Genomic DNA, 20803 nt, shown 5'->3' with positions numbered 1-20803 from the left:
TAATTTCCTCAAAAGCCCTAAGTGCCACCAAGCCCGCACATATCACACGGAGTAAATCTGCTGCACGCAATCGCTTTAAAGTGCTGGAAAGCAGAGATGTCGCCTTCAGGAGTGAGGCAGTCTTGTTCAGTTGCCATGATGACGTCACCTGCTTCTCTCTCCTGAGCGGTTGATGCTTTATGGATGTATTCATTTTGCTGTCGGGACTGTCGTTAGGCGCCATCAAGTCGGTTCCGACGCATAGTAACCCCATGGACGGAGCAGGACACGCTGCCCTGTGCTGCACCATCCTCACAATCACGTCTGCTCGAGGCCCTTGTTGCAAGTTAAATTGGGAAAATTACCCAACTCCCCTAAAAGAGGATCCCTGCCCCCAAAGAGAATGACCATGTATTGAGAATAAACTTAACTTCCTTGGGATTATTCATCCATCTGTCTCCCCAGCACTGATGGCAGGCTTGTGTCTGTGGGTGTATATTGTAGAGCTGAAATTGACTGTATGTTTTAGGACTCACACTGTAGTATTCCTGTCTCTTTAAAACCTTGCAAAGGCGGAGTCTCAGCAAATTGCTTACAGCCAGATATTCTATCCACAGAGGATCAGGATGTGGCAAGATGCAGGCACAGGGCACGACACGTACTTCACTGTCACAGCCCACGTTCGGGTCTCAGCTCCATCAACTAGAGGAGCAGTTCTCAACCTGAGGGTCGCGACCCTTTGGGGGCTGAACGACCCTTTCACAGGGGTCGCCGGATTCATAACAGTAGCAAAATTACAGTTATGAAGTAGCAACGGAAATAATTTTATAGTTGGGAGGTCACCACCACATGAGGAACTGTATTAATGGTTTGCGGCACCAGGAAGGTTCAGAACCACGGCTCTAGAGATTCTCTAAGGTTTCATCTGGTTCTAAAATGTTAGTTATGTAGGCAGCACACTACTAGTTGGCTTCTACAGCCAAATGTGGCCCTAACTTGAAGATAGAACAGTCGTGGTGTGCATGTATCTCCCGAGTATACAAAAACTGCACAATGACCCCAAACCCGAAATGGAAGAGTGCCGAGTGTTCTGAGAACCAGTGACGGCGGGCAGGTGGCAGCTGAGGTTCGCCAGGTGCTCCATCTCAGATTCTAGGGTGGCCTCACCATGTTCAGCTCCCCAAGAAATTCCGATTTCTAAGTACCTCTCATCTCATTAAGGAATTAGAACCACTGGGCACACCCCAACTATAAAAGGGTAACATCAGCTTCTGGGGGACGTGCAATGTGCCCGCCCACCCTCTCCCCATCAAGGGTGAACTCCTTACAGGATTCTGCCTTTACCACTGAGGTGCCTCCCCTTGATAGTTTAGATGGCTCTCGGCTCATAGTAACCTTTAGAAATGGTTTCTTGATTTGAACCAACTAGCCAGGGCCCACAGAGTTCCCATCCGACTGACCTAGGAGAAAATCTTTAAGAAAATTAACTTTTCACACAGTTTGCTTTTGATACATGTATTTATTGTGCTGTAAAAAGCAATACTACTTGATTTCATTTAAAATAAATATTTCCCAACTTTCAGAATCCTTACAGCTTATCATTTTAAGGTTAGATTCACTAATGGGAGGTTCTGGAAGTACATACATTCATAGCTGTGGAGTCCCCAGGAAAACCTAAAGCCAACATCAGGTCTTTCGGGCACTGCCAGCCAGACAACAGAGCCAAGTGGTGGGCTGCAGCGTGGGTTGTGGGTACAGCACATCACAGCCAACAGAAGTTCATCAGACGGAGACCAGTGACAACAAAAGTGTGTGCAACGCTTTAAATGAACTCAGCTCTACAGAGGTCTCATGATACATAAAAAGCACGTGATCCTAAAACAAAAAGATCTTTGGAGTTCATATTATAATGATGGCAGCAGTAAAGAGCACAGTCAACAGGCATTTAACCAAATGCATTCGCGACTCCTAGCCGACGGCAAGCACAGAAACCAGCGTGCAGTCATAAAATAACCAGGGCCAGTCAGGGCACATTTAACTTTACAAAATAGTTTTTATCTGAGAAAAAAAAAAGAAAATTCCTTGTTCCCAAAGAATAGTGAGAAGTCCTCTTTAATATACCTCTGTCTCTGAGTGAGGTATGATAGGATAAAGTGTATGTGCAATTCTTAGCAAATTCTGTTCTCTCACGTTCGGCGTCCCTTTTGCCTACTTTACAAATGGATCATGCACAAGGACGTTATGGGGCTCAATTTCAAAAGAAAGAGTCTCTTTAAATGATAGAGCCCATCAAAAATGACCCAGTCAAGAATCAGAAGAGACTTGGAGCGATCTAAGTGGTCCCCCAAGAGAACAAATACCTTGATGCAGACTTTCCATGACAGATTTTCAAACAATTGTTCCAGGAAGCAGTTCCCACACTATCGGAATCACTGTGGTAGCTGAGAGTGTCTGAGTGTAGTCTGGAAGCTGACCAATTTCTTCTTAAAGTGTCACCGCCTTTCACTGTTTTGACTGAAGAATTTGACTAATTTATATTAGGCTATGTAATTTGCCTCTGCTTCATCATCTGTCCACAAAGGGTATTGTTATAACTCTGATGTCAGAGATATGAGCTTTGTCGGACTTAGGTGGAAAACATGAAACTGCATAGTATGCCAGCACCCGCTTTCCCAGCTAAAGGAAAGAGGCAAGTGGATAAATGGGAAGAGAGGCTGGACTAAGAGGGTTATGGAAAAAGGAAACATTTGCAAACGTAACTACATTTACGCAAGTTTTGGTCACCAAACATATCTTAAACAGATTCCCTGATAAAGTCTAATCATAACTGGTCTATCCTACTAATAGTTGTTCACTATTATTATCTTTAAAGAGCCACATCACGAAGCTAGGGTGAAAGGAGACAGTTTAAAACACACAACCGTGTGTATTTGTTGTTCAAACACTCAAACTAAATCTATATTTGAAGTCTTGAAAGTCACACTATTTGCTTCTAAAGACAGCCTTGATCCATTTGGACAGACTGCACAACAGAGCTTAGTTTATAAATGCATATTAGCAGATCATCACCAGAAAATGTAAATTCACAACACGCACACACATACACACGCAAAAAAATAAATCAGGAAGACCACATAATTAAGCTAGCCTTGGTAACTATTTCCTTTACATCAAATTGTATAGTGCACGAGGTAAATATTGCTCACATTATGGAGGGAGATTGTTTTATCTTTTTTTCCCCAAAAAAGCTAAAATTTGTCCTGCGCATACAATGAAGAAAACACTAGTAACACTGAAATGACAAATGTGAAATATATATCACTACCAGATAGAAATACACGCGTTCATTCTCCATAATCATTTTCCACAATTACATAGGTAAGTGATTTAAATCTTGGGATCCAGACCATTATAATAATCCATCAAGGTTCTTATGGACGGTTTGATTTTCCTTTCCACTGTCGGGATCTCCTGGAGGTGTGTACTGGACTTGGTATTCCTGGAGGATTTTAAATACATCGTGGTGTCCGAAGTGCAGCGCCTCATCCATGGGAGTGTTATTCCACCTGAGGAAGCGGCACAGTATGGGTCAGGGCATTAGGCAATTTCTGGCAGTGGAGATAGGCCAGCATCTGTAGAGTTTAACTGCAGCTTGGATGAGTGACAGGAATGAAGAAAGGGATTTGGAATTCAGAAAGCGGTCTAAAGATAAGTTCGGATAGGAAGGAAAACTCTCTGGAAAGATTATGGAGGGGACCTCTACAAGGGAAGTTCTACTCAGAGACACTTCCAGTAGTCTCTTTTTAAATAAAATGTTCAATTAGAGTCCAGCTATATGCCATCCATCAATCTAGATTTTGACTAAAACAAAAACAACACACTCTTGTCAGGTCACAATCTCAGGTGTCTAGAAATAAGCAGGACCTCCCTGGGGCTCACACACGTTGGAGGCCGGAGATGGGCCAGAGAAGAACTGGCGTCTTCTCATCTCGAAGAAGGACTGACACCCATGGACTCAGATGGAACACTGGACAGCCAGAGGGAAACGACCCTTTCCGGAAGTGTGTTTCTAGGCTTTGCTATTCAGTGTGACATATGCAGAGTTTAAGGATGAGGATGAAGGGAAAGAATTGCCAACAGTGGTTACCCGGCTCCTTAGCCTTGTGAAAGACACCACCAAAAGGGATTGCTTTAAAACGCTCACAACCCAACAGTGGTTGACAAACCTGGAAGCCCCTCTCCCCACCCCCTCTCTCCACTTAAAGTTTACTTCTCCCTAGTTGCCAGTCTTCCTTCCTCCATTTCCCCATGTGCCACTCTCACTGCCCATCTTGTGCTTTCATTTTTGTTTCCCTTCTTTCCCTGGCTAGACACTCCTTTCCTCTGTTGTCTAACCTGCTACCCTTCTGTGTCGCTATTCGGAACTGGAAGGTTTTTTTTTTTAAGTTTTTAAAAAAAATTTCCCTATAAATTTGGTAGCCGGTTTTTAGTTTTAGTCAGGTAAGTAATGCTCTCCCAGAGAAGCTAAATTAAGGTGCATGTTTGGGGAGCACGTGGCCTAAACAGAGGCGGGGGAAGGATGCTTTCAATCATCTTTTGCACGTTAACTATGGAAAAAGTATTAATTGCTAGTTATGTTTTTTATTGCAACTCTTCTATGAAAAAATGCAAAATGTCAACTTTTAAAAATACAGTAATTTTATTTAAGCCTATTTGATAACTTCAGGAGCCACTGATTGTATGAAGCAGAAAGAAGGGCTGTCTTGGGTTTCTGGTTTCCATCTATAATTCTTGACTGCCCAGTCACCATGTTAGTTACTACGCGCTGCCTGCCTCTCAGCGGAGTGCCTCTGCTCCCACAGAGGCCAACTCGGGAGAGCAGGAATTGATCTTTAGATTTAAAAAGCACAGTGCATATCTCCATCATGTGGAAGGAGGGAAAAATAAAACTGTCTGCTTCTTGCTCTAAAAAGGCTTAGTGAGCATTATAGTGGAGGATAAAAAGAAAAACTGTCAACGCAAAGTTTCAGAATACTGGTAATTGTGATCAACTGGGGATCAAGATAGATAGTGTTACCATCATTATACAAGTGCTAAAGTTTTCACGTTTTGCATTTCTTCCGAGCTAAATTATCAAGCTCTAAGGAAGAGAAAAAGCTTGGCAAACAGCAGGAGGCCCCAGGTGGTACAGTTAGTGTGCTTGGCTGTCAACCAGCTGGCCGTTTCAGTCGGCTGAGCGGTGCTCAGATTCTGAAACACCAGCCTCAAAAACTCCATGGAGCGCAGTTCTACTATGACACGCCTGGGGTCGCCAGGAGATGGCACGAACTGCTTTGGTGTTAGTAAACAAAGATCTCCCTGCTAGGCAGTAGTCAACTTCATACAGCTCACCATCCTCAAACATTGAATATAAACCGCTTACTCAGACGGGGTGGGGTGGGGGGTGTTCCTAAGGGTTAGGCAGGCGGTGTGTTAACAACACAGTTGATGTTTCAAACCCAACTGCAGATCCACGGGGAAAAGATGTGGTTCTCTGTACCCGTGAAGACCTGATCTCCATGGAAATCCTATAGAGGATCGCTCTGAGTCGGGATCCACTCAATGGCAGTGGCTGGGTGGGTTGTCATATATTTTTTCCTTCTATTTTTCTAAACCTTTATTTCCCCTACCTACTGAATCATCGGTTATACTCTAGTTATATAATGTAGGTGTATGACTATAGAGTTGACTCACGGATATGTATATAACTATATTCTTCTTCCCCCTTGAGTACTCCTTTGGGGAACCCCATTGACTGCAGGGTGAACAGCAGTGTGCCATGGACCAGGAGGTAGAGGGAAGGAGCAGGTCACATGCCAAGCAGATTCTCCCGCTCTAGATAGAAAACCCTGTTCTCCTCCCGGTAACTGCAACTCTCTCTTCCCCAAAGCACTGAGTACAATCCAACCTCTGCTGATTCCACCCAAATCCAAGAATCCCAAGAAACTCCAATATATTCATTTTAGAGTTTGGTAACAGTACTTTTCTTACATGTTTTTATCTGCTTCAGTAAAGTTAACATTATATACCTGAATGGTTAAAATCTCCATGAGGACAAAATCTTATTTTGTTCCTTCCCAAGCACAAAGCATTGTTTTCTTCATGCGGCGTACTAGCAGTCAATCTAACCTAAAAAAGTTCTAAATAAGAAGTAGGAATAATGGAGAGAATGATCTACCCAACAGGAACAAGATTTTGTTTGTTGCGTTTATTAGTTAGGAGCCCTGGTGGTGTAGTGGTTACAAGTTGGGCTGCCAACGTCAAGGTTAGCAGTTCAAAACCACCAACTGCTCTGTGGGGGAAAATGAAGCTTGGTACTTACGAACAGACAGGCAGTTCAACCCTGCCCTCTAGGGCTCACTGCGAGTCAGAAGTGATGGGATGGCTGTGAGTTTGGGTTAATAGTTTTATTGATGTCTCCATAACATGGTGACATAAAATGTCTCTGATACACACAAAAAGGATTTAGTTATACCATCACTTAATTTTAAAAGTGACTTGTCAATTACATGTTAGCAGGTAACACAAGTACTCACCTGTCCTTGGGGAACGGATTTACTTTGCAGGCTTCCAGCAAAAATTTAACAACTTCAACATGGCCTACCCAAGACAAAAAGAAACAGATTTTTGAACTGAGTAGCAATCAAGTCTGATGAAACAACAACAAAATGGATGCGTGACAGCGGCTCCTGCATTACCCTCTGCAGCAGCGACGTGGAGAGCTGTCCGAGAGTCATAGTCTCTCTGTTCCATGTCCATGGCTGACAGAGCAAACCTGAAACATTGTAAGCACAGCTATTCAGGATATAGACGATGAGCTTCACTAACATTTTAACCTTTACTCCATCAGATCAATCTCAGGGCCTGTCGGACGGCTATCATCCTTCCTGAGGCTCTCACACAGGCTCCAGACTTAATCTAGTCTTCAGATATCACAGGCCAAACTCCTAACCATCAAGTATTTTAACCAGTTACCCAGGTAAAACGCCATCTCACTTCTTCCTTAGCTTGCTTTTTTGGAGTCCGGAGTCCATGAACAAATCCTCTCTTACGCTTCATTACCACATTGATTCAAGAACTGTGGCACACTTGAACCAAAGATTACTGAAGCTTACCCACGAAGTTATATGTGTTCCCAAAGGGCCATTCTTTCATAGTCGATTCTTTACAAGAACTACAAATCAGATTTTAAAACAAATGTTGGAATTACACAGTTTCCCCTTTAAAGGTCATTTTCAGCTCTATGAGAGATCTCAAGCTTCCAGTTCTACATGGTTTTACCAAATCTGGTGGTAGGGAAGACACACAGCCCTGCCCCTGTTTCCTCCCTCAAAGAGTATGTGTGTGTGCATGTGTGCATGCTCGTGGGCGCACATGCTTGCAAGTATTTTTAAGGTAGATGGGTTGAAGGGCATTGCCCAGTGCCAATAAAACATGAGTACTTATTAGACTACACAATTTAACCATTTGAGGAAACGGAGGGTAAGCCTGTTGATAAGTAGACGAAAAGAAGAGGCCGATGGCACTGGGAGTAAAGAGGTAAGGTCCATTTTGTCTAGGTAATTTTTGTTGGAGGGAAATGGAAATGAGACTTTGGATAGCCTAATCCAGAAGCAATTTCATCAACATCCTGTCAACCACAAGAGCTACACACAATCCTCCACCTAGTTAACATACCTTCGGAGTGCGGACACGTCTCCAGTATATGCCGCAAACAAAAGGTTTATCACTGACTTTACCTGTGGAGGAAAAAAAAAAACAGGCATTCATGGGGGAGAATCAATCCACCAAATGTACAGCTGTCCCTGGTAAGTGGCCTCTTGTGGACTGTGAACACCGCTGGACCACAAGGAAAGGCAATTGCGAGGGCTCTCCTACAACCAACAGAATACATGTGACAGTATTGTCCTGGAATATAGAAGGTTGTGAGGGACAGTTCAACAAGAAGGATGCAATACATAAGGGAGAAATGGCACAGCAACTGGAACAAAGGGGGAAACTTGGGAGGCCTGAAACTCTCTTAGTTGAAATTAAACATTGTGTGATCCTTCTTAGCATTTCCTTACCGAAAGCGGTTCACATACTGATAAAAAACATCATTAAAACAAAATCCTGGTAAAAAACATCCGGCCACTAACCATTGTATTCATCAGGGTCTTACTTGGAGACAATCAACAGCTTAAATGTAAGAGTAGGACTGTGATTCACTGGGAAAATGAAATTTGGTTTAATCATGTACAAATTGGGGCATTCTCGGAGTCAATGGTGCTAAGGTAGGTATTCTCCCAAAACACTAAGTCACTGCTACAGCTGACTGCACCAAGACTTCACAGTACACCTACTTTTGACAAGCATCCACATTTCTCCTTTCTATTTATTTCTAAGTAAATGGGTAGTTTCTGTGAAGGTTATTGGTTTTGATCTGGTTTTATAAAGGCTTTATCCCAATATAAGAATCTGATCATACACTGCATGTAAATACTGCATGAGATCCCACTTTTGCCTCATGCTTTGCAAATTCAACCTTCATAATAACAGCCAACTGATACAGGGCTCAAAGTTGGAAAACAACAATAAACTTTAACTGCCGGGATGGAAAGTCACCCTGTTATCCACCAGCAAAGCCACGTCCCTGGACTGGGCTTTCACAGTCTCAAGGTGGACATGCCTACAAGTCCCCCTGAAGACTTTCCAGTCACACGGGAGCTAACAATTGCTGTTTGTGAACTCAGCATTTTGTGTTCTGCAGAAACAAACACAAGATGCTTCATGAAAAGAGTCGTGTGGTCAGGTTTCAAAAAGACTAAATCATGTTCTTGAAGATTTATGAAATGCACTGTTCCACAGTACAGGAACCTGTTGAATTCATTAAGCATGTCCCCCAATATTACCATGATTTCTGATAGTGGCTATGAGTGGCTCACCCTTCAAGAAAACCTCCTGTGTCCCCCCAGAGGCCCTTTACTCGTCCTGGCTAGCTGGCATTCTGTAGTCAGTGCCCTGCTGACTCATCCACAATCCAGAGTCATTTTCCCAGTATCAGTGGAGGGAAGAGCATGATGGAATGATCTAGAATGTTCTAAATGTGTCTTTGTGCATTCTTCCACTGCTAACTCCACTCTCACCCGTCAATACAGTTCATAAAAGCACGTGAATAGCAGAAAAAGTCACACATGTAATACTTGGGGGGAAATTAAGTGTTTTAAAATACAACCTCTCTAGGTTACAATTCACTCCTGGAGGTGATAAAAATCAGTTCTTATCACTCCCTGTACTCCTAGGCAGAACGACTTCTCAATTCCTAACTTCCCTTAAAAGTGTTCTACATTCCTCTAGGCAAGATGACTACCCGGTCCATTATTTGAATTCCATTCCCAAACCTTAAGCCTACAGCTCCCACTGGGTTGTCAAAACGACTATTTCAAACTCAATTACAAGCCTCTCTCCCAGATATCCAGATCTCCTGACTCAACCTCACCTACAGGATGTCCCAATTTTACTTCTCTCACATCCCACCAACTCAACAGTCTCATTGTGGAATGGCACTACAATTCACCACGTCTGGGTCATGACCTCCAGTTCATCCTATACAAGGACACAGAGAAATTAGAGGTTCTCTCTCCTCTCATGAACCTGTGAGGCCCAGCACTCAGGGGCACTTCTGGGTGGAGGGGAGCCACATAAAACTTATGCTTGCCCCCCAGAGGCATGACCTTTTTCTAATTCACATAGATCCTGGGTGTTGCACTTGATTCTCTTTCCTTCACAGCCTACATGGACATCTAGATCATCTACAAATCCATTTAGTTCTACTGCCAAAATATATTTGGAATTTCCCCACTCATCACCTTAAATGGCTCTCGTCCTCACTTGAGAGAAGTCTCAGGTTATTTGGAGAGAAACTAGGTTTCAGTCCTGACCTGTACACTTCCAGCACAGCCACTGCCCTGTCAGAGGAGGTTTATGTGTTGCCCTGATGCAGATTTCAGTCTGAGTTACTGCGAATCAGAATCCACTAGGATCACAGTGGGTTTGGGGGATATAAATAGTGTGTTTGTTTCCAGTCTCTTCCCTCCATTGAATGTAAACTCTATGAAGGCAGATCCTTTTTAAAGATCTTCTACCTCCCAAAACTTTTCTGCAACCTTCTAGCCTTCTCAAAATATTGATCACCAAAGGCTTTCTAAAAAATGTCAAGACACTTCAAAATAATTCCTGATCAAAGTTAAATTATTTGAGCTTGTACTTGTTTTTTTTTCTGACATCTTTCTTCCTCAACCTCAATAGAACAAAATGATCTTGGTAGGTGTTCATGCATATTCTTTTGACAACACCCAGAGCCCTAATCAAACCCTTCTCTTGATCCCACACGTTCCCTGATCCTCCAATCACGGCATGCATCACCCATACAGTTTGTTGCTAGTTGTCCACAAAATGCCCCATGATCACATGGGCTATAAAGAAAAGAAATCCTGCTGCCAAGGAGTAAATTCCAATCCATAGTGACCTCACAGAACAGAGCGGAACTCCTCTCTAGAAATTTTTGAGAGTAAATCTTTACAGGAGCAGACAGCCTAATTTTTCTTCCTATGAGTGCCTAATGGGTTTGAACTACTGACCTTGTGGTTATCAGCCCAACCTAACTGATAGAGCCTAGGAAGCATTAAGTGATTGTCCATTACAATCCTAAACACCTTCTACTTTTTCTAAACCAAAGTACAGATTTTTCCCTAAACTTTTTTCTTTTACCATTCCTTATAAAAATGCCATTCTTCTCCTCTAATTTCTACTCTGATATCTTAACCTAGAAATAATATTTTTTCTCACATATGCCACTTTTTACATACAAGATCACATGATATCTATACACTTATCTCCTCCATTCCTCCAAAGAAATCCCAAACTCTGATATACATACATTAATGTTAGCACATAATTTATTCTTTTAAGTATTTATTAGTCCTTCTGAATAATAAATACTTAATCTGTATTAGTGACTGCATGGACTATTTATGTTTTAAATTAGGAATGAGAATATATCCAAAGTTCTACAAGATAACTTCATTAATGGCAAATAAAGCCCAGGAAAAACTGATTTCAGAATATCATCAGCTTATTCAAAGTACACTAACAATTCACATGCATGTTTCAGCTCAGAGGGGTAAATATAAGAATAAATCAGAAGACTTTGTGATTACTAGAAGGAAAAAAGCCTTAGCTTAGCTTAAAACTTTTACTGAAGAGTAACAGGGAAGTTCCATGTTCTCCCCATGAAAACAAAAGGCTAGCTACAAGGCTGATTAAGTCCATATCAGACATGGACTTAATGAATCACAAAATGAACGTCATTCTCTTCAAGGCAGAAAAACACTAGGAGGCAGCATAGGCTCCAAAAACCCAAACTTGAGACCAGACAGAGTAGAGCCAAACTGCCCTCTAGGGCTTCCTAGACTGCTGTCTGCACAGAAGCAGACCGCCACCGTTCTCCAGCCAAGCAGTTAGTGGGTCCGCACTGTGCCGCCAGGACTCCTTGGCACAGCTGCCACTGAAAATTAAAACTACCATGCCCCTTTACTCCAGCAAGCAGCCACCTGTAATTTTTAAGTTTGCATAAATTATGAAATGAGCTACGGATTGAATATCAACAGAACGTGAAAGGGACTTAAATGTTGAGACCGCAGATGATGTGCTATTTCATTTGGGACAGGCCATTTCCTGGTCTACTAAGAAAGTTTCACCAACATTGCAGGCTAAGTTGACTCACTGTCTAGAATAAGAACCATGGCAAAAAAACCACACAACTGAAGGAGAGAAGCGCACTCCTAAGATGGCCCGTGCAAACTCCAGGCAACTCCTTCCAAGGATGTAGGTGTGCCAATCTTTACCAAGGCTCATCCTCTAACGGCCCCCGCCCCCACCCTCAAAGGATATTTCAGTTACTTGTCAAGAAGGCCCAAGTCCAGAAAACAATCCGTCCACATAAGTGCCAGAGGTGTGGACCATCTATGTTGATGAATCACCTGTAAGGAATCACTCCTCTGTACAAAGCAGCCACACACAGCAACAGTAAGCTCACCGACTGAAGACGGGCTCGGAGACTTAGTCTGGCCGCCACAGTACGGGGAAACTTCTGTTGAGCCACTAGAACTTTATGAGTCAAATGTCAGCAGAGTTCACACTTCATATTATACATTTTCCTTATTGCAACTCTGGCAGACTGGAACCAGACCACCTTATCTAAGTATTTGTTCAACGTCAGAATAGCAGGGAGACAAAAATGTTACAGTTCACATGAGTTCATTTAAAACTGTTGAGTCCATGCTTGGCATGTCAAAACTCTCACTTGTTTCTAAGATAGCTAGGAGCAGGTGGACATTCTGTGAATTTTTCTAAGTCTAAATATCACATGTCAAGTCTCCTACCATTCTCTCATTCTTTTTGAGTGTTTAAAAGTTGAATTATACAGCTTCTCTTTGGTCTCTTACTTCTAAATGCCCAGACACTGCTGTAGAAGCAACAAGGACTAGAATTACATAATCATATCACTTCATATTTACATAGTGGTTAACTTTGAAAAAATTCGACATTTTTAAGTTAAGTGTTTTTAAACACTTCTGACAGGTTGGTGGTACAATATATTTATAGATATATTTTATTTATTACTACCACTGAAACTAAGGGCCTTAGATCAAGGTCACATAACATGAATTAGTGATGTAGTTGGGATAGGACTCATTTATCAGGATGCCAATGCCACACAACTACGTCATAAAGCTGCAAATCCTTAACAGATCTCATGCAATTATCCAAAGGATATAAGGGACTCAAAGGATTAAACAGCAGTTTCACTCGATTAGGTCTTTTGCTAAATATTGAAAGATGAAAAGGAGGAGGGAGGGAAGGAGAGGAGAAGGATCAGTGGTTGGAATTCCACTTCAACTACGTTATTTCCAACTGCAGTACCATGGCTTCTCTTGATTTCCCTTTTTGTCTTCATCTAAAGACTCATCCAAGCCTTCGGGGAAAGGGCTTTAATGAACAAGGGAAATGCAGCTAACTGAAAACCCACCCTGTGCTCCTCCCACCTGGCTGGCTGTCCGCTGCTCGCGTTTCCAGCTCCATGCAGTATCTGTTGTCAGGGAATGGATACTCGTCATCTGCTAAATAAACCATCATGACCCCAGGTCCAATTTATTTCTAAAGTTCACTCCCTTTTTTTTTTTTTTTCAGTTCACTCCCTTTAAATGAAAGTAAGCAACCAGTCTTATTTGACAAAAATAAACACCTGTGCAATGTGTGTGCTCAAAGATATTTCCTCTTTCCTTTCATATTTGTATGAATGTGCAAACGAAAATTATAGCACTTTTATGATGCGATGAATGTTTATTCAGACACAATTATTAACATACTACAAATAAACAAAACTAATCTAAATTGAACTCAGAGAATTAGAAAAAAAATGCTCTATGGGAATAGCAGTTCAGTGACCCATAACCACATTTCCGAATTTTTACACACAAGCAGAAGATTCTCCAGTGATAATTTTAATAGAGCATAAATCAAATAGTAAATCTTACTCTGAGAAAGAGCATTTCCATAACTTTTACTGTAAACATTTACAATCCCAAAGTGGTAGCTCCATGCTTTGCATTCTGCTCAACTGGCAAAGTAATCAATGCCCCAAGGCATAACCTTTTCAACATTTCCCAAGGAGTAGATTTATCTGAAGTCATTTATCTTACTGTTATACTATGCAATCATAACCTTATCAAATATATTTGACAATCCATGAGGAAAGAATGTCAGATTATGTATTATTCATAATCCCTAGTACTTCTTGAGCACCTTCCCAGACTAAGCTAGAGGTGGTACGTAAAATAACCCCTCATTATTCAGAGTAGGCAAGGAAAGTCCAGAGCACTTAAATAGCTTCTGCAGGCAACCAGGTGGGTAAGTGGGGCAAGCAGAGGCATGTGGGTGCGGTCAGTGGGCCCGACGCCAGCATCCGCGTGCTCAACCACTGCCCAGGATCTCTTAGGCCAAGGATTTCCTAACACAGCACTCGAGACGTCAACAGTGCAATAACAATGAGAAAATATGCCTCCTGTAGTGGGAAGCCTGAAAAAACACTATGCGAAAACGCTTTATTGGGAAATTAGAGAAACCAATTTTCTGTTGAAATGTTAACCAAAAGCTTTTTGTCTTTGTTTTAATGAAGGGATAATAGGAAATAAATATACAATTCAAGTTTCTCATCAACACAAGCAACAAACAGGAAACTTCAAAATACTGTCTTTAATTTTTATATTTAAATCTCCGAAAGTCCAAGGCTAATGTGAATGAGAGCAAATACGACTGCCTACGGCATCAGTCACAAGTAAACAACTCCTCTTCTCAAGAGCTCCATTCTCCACTAAGTGCCACGGAATACTCTGAAAGGATACCTCTGGACTCTTCTTAGGCTCTCATAAGGAAAGCAGTCTACGGTATCTGTGTGATCTAACAACATGCGCAATTAAAAAGTAAGCAGCAACAAACCAGCTGCAAAAAGGGGAAGAAAGAAATGAGCAATGGCCAAGGCAGCTATTCCTTTGAGGAACAAAACTGCATGTTCCATGTGGAAAAGTATTTGCAGTGCACTGACAACTGTCAAACTTTCTCATTCGCTGTCTTCCTAGTCTGCCTCTCCTATAAAGACTGTGAAAGTCCATGATGCTTAGTGAAGATAGAGGAAATGGAGCCATACATTCCGCATGGTAGAGTATATGCTTATTTACACATTTTATTAAAGAAAAAAACATGTACCCCAGAACCACAAAAGACGAAGAACCTAAAAGAATAGACAAAAAGAGAACAAATTACTTGGCCATATGACTCAAAAAACAAAATGAAGAGGGTGTTTAAAAGAAAAAGGCTATTACAAGAAAATGAAAATTTAAGTAATCTTAAGAGAGAAAAGTTGTGGGAGCAAGAGAAACAGAATTCTGCTTTTAATTTATGCCCTAATTTTTGCTGCTACAACGTAAGGCGCACGCACATGGTACATAGACACGGATACTCTGTAGAGATGGTAATTATAATACATCTTGATTACTTTGATTTTAAAAAGAAATCCCTCATTTTCAGAGCCATCATAATTTGTTTACTATCCAATTCAAACAAATTATCTCCGCATACAATTCCAATAACCACTGGGAACAAGAATATTTAAATCTGCAAAAAACAAGCAAAGCACCATTTGAGGGGATGGGAATCCTATAAATGGGCAAAGCCAAACAAGAGCCATGCACACTTCAGCGCAGTGGTTTGTTGTTGCTAAGGGTTGAGTTAGTTCCGAATCATAGAAACCCTGCCTACATGCAATACAATGAAACCCTGCTGGATTCTACACCATCCTCACAATCACTTCTATATTTAAGCCTATTGTTGCAGCCATCGTGACAATCCATCTTGCTGAGGGTCTTCCTCTTTTGCGGACCCTCTACTTCACCAATCATGACCAAGCATGACATCCTTACTCATTGCCCAGCTTTTGTGCGTGCACGAGGCCATGAAGATACCATAGGGCTTGGTTCAGACACACTGTCCACCTCAGAGTGCTATCTTTCCTTCTTAACACGAGACTGTTCAGCACTTATCTTTATTTCCGTATTTAAAATGCATTACTTTGAGAAGCCGGTAGAACATGATAAAATATATAAAGAAATCACTTGTTAGTGTAATCTGCCTTAGCTGAAAAATTTTAAGTAGAACCAAATGCTAAAAGAAACAAAAACATAGAAGCATTTTCCTTATGTATGGAGGATCTAAAGTCGATTCCAAAAGCCATCAGTAAATCCCCTTGGCCAAGAAACTGTGGATACAGATCCACTGGGGATCAACCACCACAGGGCAGATTACCCTTCACTACAAATCCGTGGCGGCCACTCCTAACATCAGCGGTGCTCTTACAGCATTGCCATGTTCCCGTTCAGCTCCTTTACACTTCCAGGAACAATTATTATTTCCTTTCTTATCTACACGCCTGAAACTTTGAAGTCTTCCTAAAACTCCACAGTTCATTCTTTAGCAGAAAGTACTGTCTCCTTGTCCTCGGGGAAATGGAAGCCAGTGTACAGAAATACCCAGTGTACCCCTTAATATCTGCCAACCTAATCGCCGCTTCCGAGGCTATTTTATTAGTGGAGATGTTCTTCCTCCTACCAAAGCCAATCCTCTTTGCTTGGGCTAAAGATGTGATTTCTTTTTCTGGATCATCACTTTATACGCCACTGTGTCCCTCTTGTGTCTTCAAGCACACATTCTTTACTAGGTATGTTTTCTTAGCAGCAAAATTCTTTGTATTCCAAAATTTCCTTAACTTTTATATCTTTAGCCAAAATTAAAGTAATTGTGGGTGTCTCTGTGTGCAGGATGTGGCCAAAATGGCTAATTTCCCCCCACTGTATAAAGTATAAAAGCAAACCCGACACCTATTATCATCATTCGTTAAACAGATTTTTCTTTTTAACCCAAATGACTGAACAATAAACTTCAACCCTAGGATGATTGTACAAATGGATAGCTCACATATGCTTCACTAGCTGACTGCTCCAAGTTTAAAATATACTTTTCTCTTGACTCCCAAGAGTCCACTATCCTGGATTTACCCTTCCGAACACTACCCCCTCCCCCCGCAATTGGGGACCCCTTCTAATCTACCTATTAAAAAAAAAACACAAGTAAATATCTTTCTCATAGTGGTGGCACTGTGGGATAAAGCATTGGGCTGCTGCAACTGTAAGGTCAGCGGTTCAAGCCCATCAGCTTCTCTATAGAAGAACGATGAGGCTGCCTGTTCTAATAAAGATTTATTAGGGTCACTATGAGTCGGAACTGACTAGAAGACTGTGTTTCGGAAAGATGTAGCTGTGCTTTCAGCCAAGATTCATCTGATGTTATTAAAAATATCCTTCACTGGGTAACCTCTTCTGAATCCAGCTTGAATTTCTGGCACTGCCCATCTATATACATCCTATTGTTAGTGGTTTAGAATTAGTTTCAGCAGCTTTACTTATAGTTTGATGATTTCTGTGTTCTATCTAATCACGTTCCTTTGAAATGGGCATTACTATAGTTCGCTTTCTGTTGGTTGTCCAGGTAGCTGTTCATCAGTTTGCTGAACCATTTCAATTGGCATCACATCAATTCATGGGCCCTTGTTTTCCCCAAAGCCTTTAGTGAAGCTTAGACTTTTTCCTTCAATATTATGAGTTCTTGATTATGTTCAACAGTGGTGTATATTCCATCTTCTTTTGATGCTTCCTGCCACTATTTTGCCCAGAGAATCTTTCCAATTGCAATCCAAGGGCTCAATCTTTCCCTTCCGTTCTTTCCCTGAGAAACGATGCACATGCTCTTCCCTTTGGGGTTTCTAACTTGAGGTCTGTGGACTCGAGGGCTCAAGAACCCAAATAGTTTCAAATTCAAATCTCTAGCTCAGAATATTCTAAATTTTAGCACATACCTCACAAATATGTGTGTGTGTGTGTATTTCAGATGCAAACTACTTTCTCATGCTGTTAATTGCCCATCACCTCTTCCATACTAAAAGAATCTTAATTTTGTTAGTAGTAATGATGTGCTCAACCAAAATTGCTTCTCAAAATGTCTTTGAAGTTGGCCTGGCCAATGAATGTCAAGTAAGCTTCTAGGAAAGTTGTTCTCTGGGTTAGAAGCTGTTCTTCTTTGTTTAAACAAAAATAGAGGAACAGCCATCTTAGGACTCAGAGTAGACATTACTGTAAGGATGGTAGTCGTCCTTGATTGTCTGTCAGACTTGTTATGTTAGCTGCCACAAGGGCAGACCTGTCGGAATGTTCCTTTAAGGCAAGGATGGCGAGACTCTGTCTCATGTACTGTGGACATGCTGTCAGGAGACTAGTACCTGGAGTGTCTCATGGTTGGTATAGAAGGGCAGCAAAAAAGAAGACTCTCAAGATGGATTGACACAGTGGCTATAGTGAGGGTCTCAAATATAACAACAATTGTGAAGAGGGTGCAGGACTGGACAGTTTTGATCTGTTCTACTTCAGGTCACCAAGTCAGAGCTGAATTGACAGCACCTGACAACCCATTTGTTTAAATCATTACTATTCAAAACCCTGATGTTTGTAATCAAACAGATTAACCAACCCTTCTCATGCTTCCTTTGTCTTCTCATACTTTCCACTCTGGAAAGTATAGCTTCAATCAGTGCTTATATCAAACTCTAAAATTCAACGTAATTCACTTTTCACCAATTTAAATTGTCACCCAGGGGTACTAATCCCAATTTCCAAACCTATCTACTCTCTAGTCAAATCCACCATCCATCTCAGGCATATCGAATTCCACCACCCTCAATACCAAATCATGCCCGCCCCCAATTCCCAGGCCTCAAGTTCTTCTTTGGCTTTTGATGGGAGTTCAAATCTTTGTAACTTCTCACTGGTCCCTCCTACTTGGCTTCTCTAATTTTCTGTGTTAAACATTTTCTTGACCTGGGACCTTCAAGCTAGACTTTTAAACAATCATATTTCAAACTTGTTAACTCTTTTTAAAACTTAAATATCGTGGAGGGAGGGTGGGTTGGAAAGGGGGAACCGATTGTAAGGATCTACATAAGTAGGTGAAGGGAGATGTCGGAAAGTGTAAAATATGGCAAAATAATTTATAAATTATCAAGGGTTCATAAGGGAGGGAGGGGGAAAATGAGGAGCTGATGCCAAGGGCTTAAGTGGAGAGCAAATGTTTTGAGAATGATGAGGGCAATGAATGTACAAATGTGCTTTACACAATTGATGTATGTATGGATAGTGTTAAGAGTTGTATGAATCCCTAATAAACTGATTAAAAAACAAAAAAACCCTTAAATATCACCTTTCAGAAAGAAAAACAGCCAAACAGCAACACCCATTTTCCCAGCTTAAATGAGATCTTATTATACTTTCCCGAACACTGCACTTTTCAATCCCTATTACTTCTTTTATAGCAGTTAAAATAAACTAGATCGACATGCTACCAGTGGGAATAAAAAACATCAACATCTTAATTTTGTACTTATTCAATATTCATATCTTCTTCCAGATTATAAACACCTTGAGCTGGTTTACACTTGCCTCATTTACTAGTGCCAACAAGTGCCTTGCAGTTTCTGGTGCATAAGCAAATACTGTTGTCAGATCTGTGCAGTTAATTGACTCGGGGTGACCCTACAATAGAATGAAAGATTGCTGGTCCTAAGCCATCCTAAATCATTGTTGTTTCAGCTGCTGTTGTCAAATCTATCTTGTTGAAATGTCCTTTAAAAAAAAAAATAACCCTGCTTTACCAAGCATACCCTTCTCCAGGAACTGGTCCCCCCAGAATATACCCAAAGCACTGGTGGCTTTTCAGAATTTCACCATCCTTGCTGCTAAAGAGCATTCTGACTGTACTTCTGGCAGTTAGTTCATCATATATTCAATGTTCACCAATGTCCTAATCTAAAAGCATCAACTCTCTTTTCTTTATTCATTTTCCAGTTTTAGGATGCATAGGCTTGGGTCGGGTGCACCCAATAAATATGGGTTAAATGAAGAACTAATCATTGAACAATCTAGGTTGAAGCTATACTGTTAAATTGACTAAATATCTTGAACTCATTCTGCATGTGTGTCACTTAAACACAAACAAATTAGGTGAGGGGAATAAATATCAAAACAGAAAGTGAAACTAGCAAGGTACTGGTCATCAATTTGGGGAAAAGCAACTTAAAAAAAATCATTTTACTGGGGGCTCTTACAGTGCTCATCACATTCCATACACCAACTGTATCAAGCATAGTGAGTGGTTTCCAATAAAACTGCCAATTTGTCAGAGAAATTTGTCCATGAAGGGTATTGGGATGCTATTTTAAAATATTTAAGAGCAAGATTGTTTTCTATATTCTTATATGTGGTTCCTATGTGTGGTATACCCCTGTATTGTAGTTTTCACCATTAAGTCATTAAACTCAAAATCAAACATATATAAAAGAACTGTAATACATGTGTCAGAGACAATAGAAAACCACTTTTCCATCACAGAATCATTCTAATTTTGCTGGATTTCAAATTTTTGTATCCAAAAACAAGTGGAGAATTGTATACAGGTACCTTTAAGTTCAAATAAATTAGAAAAAAATAGCCCACTGTTATATATAAAGGAAATCTAATTTAGCTCTATGAACAGCAAACTATAAGGAGACAGAGCTTATAAAGATTCAATCTATTGACTGTGGCTGATAGACATTTAGAAGAGGCAAGCAAGAGGGTTTTTCTGAAATAATTAGGAATTAAAATAACTTTTAGTGTTAACATTTAATGTTTTAACAATACACAAGAAAGCAGGTCTTAAGTAATGAAAATAATTTCGAAGTGCTGCTTTTAACAATAGAGTTAAGGAACGGTTTTTAACGGCAAGATTTAGGGCTTGTTCATTTTCCCCACCTAGGCAACACTTTAGAACATTAAATCTGATCATGCCTGGTTGTGTGCTGAAACTCTTCCCAAAGGTTTCCTTATTGTTTTAAGGTGCCATGGAGTGCGTTATGACCCATCGCTACCCTATGCACAACAGAATGAAATACTGCTTTAGTCCCGCGCCATCCTTAAAATTGTTTCTATGCCTCTGCCCACTGTTGTAACCACTGTTGTCAACCCATAGCCTTGAGGGCCTTACTCGTTTTCCCTGCCCTTCTACTTCCCCAAACATGATGGCCTTCTCCAGACACTGGTCTCTCCTA

The 20803-nt window shown here is 41.0% G+C and overlaps 1 protein-coding gene across 1 annotated transcript in view; it reads right to left on the bottom strand.

The window, feature by feature from the left end:
* Window positions 1–1478: 1478 nt before the first annotated feature.
* GLS (glutaminase) overlaps window positions 1479–20803 on the bottom strand; it is an 83120-nt gene continuing 63795 nt past the window's right edge. Inside the window, exons 16-19 of the mRNA XM_013004348.2 lie at window positions 7696–7757; window positions 6717–6793; window positions 6555–6618; window positions 1479–3545 (exon numbers count right to left, since the gene is read on the bottom strand). Of these exons, the coding sequence (XP_012859802.2) occupies window positions 3389–3545; window positions 6555–6618; window positions 6717–6793; window positions 7696–7757 (360 nt within the window). The 3' untranslated portion in view covers window positions 1479–3388. The remainder of the gene's footprint in view (window positions 3546–6554; window positions 6619–6716; window positions 6794–7695; window positions 7758–20803) is intronic.

Source organism: Echinops telfairi, unplaced genomic scaffold (genome assembly GCF_000313985.2).
Source record: "Echinops telfairi isolate 266 unplaced genomic scaffold, ASM31398v2 ScPeMD7_3;HRSCAF=10, whole genome shotgun sequence".
Classification (NCBI taxonomy): Eukaryota; Metazoa; Chordata; class Mammalia; order Afrosoricida; family Tenrecidae; genus Echinops; species Echinops telfairi.
The sequence above is the reverse complement of the archived record's forward strand: the minus strand, read 5'-3'. Positions and strand labels throughout refer to the sequence as shown.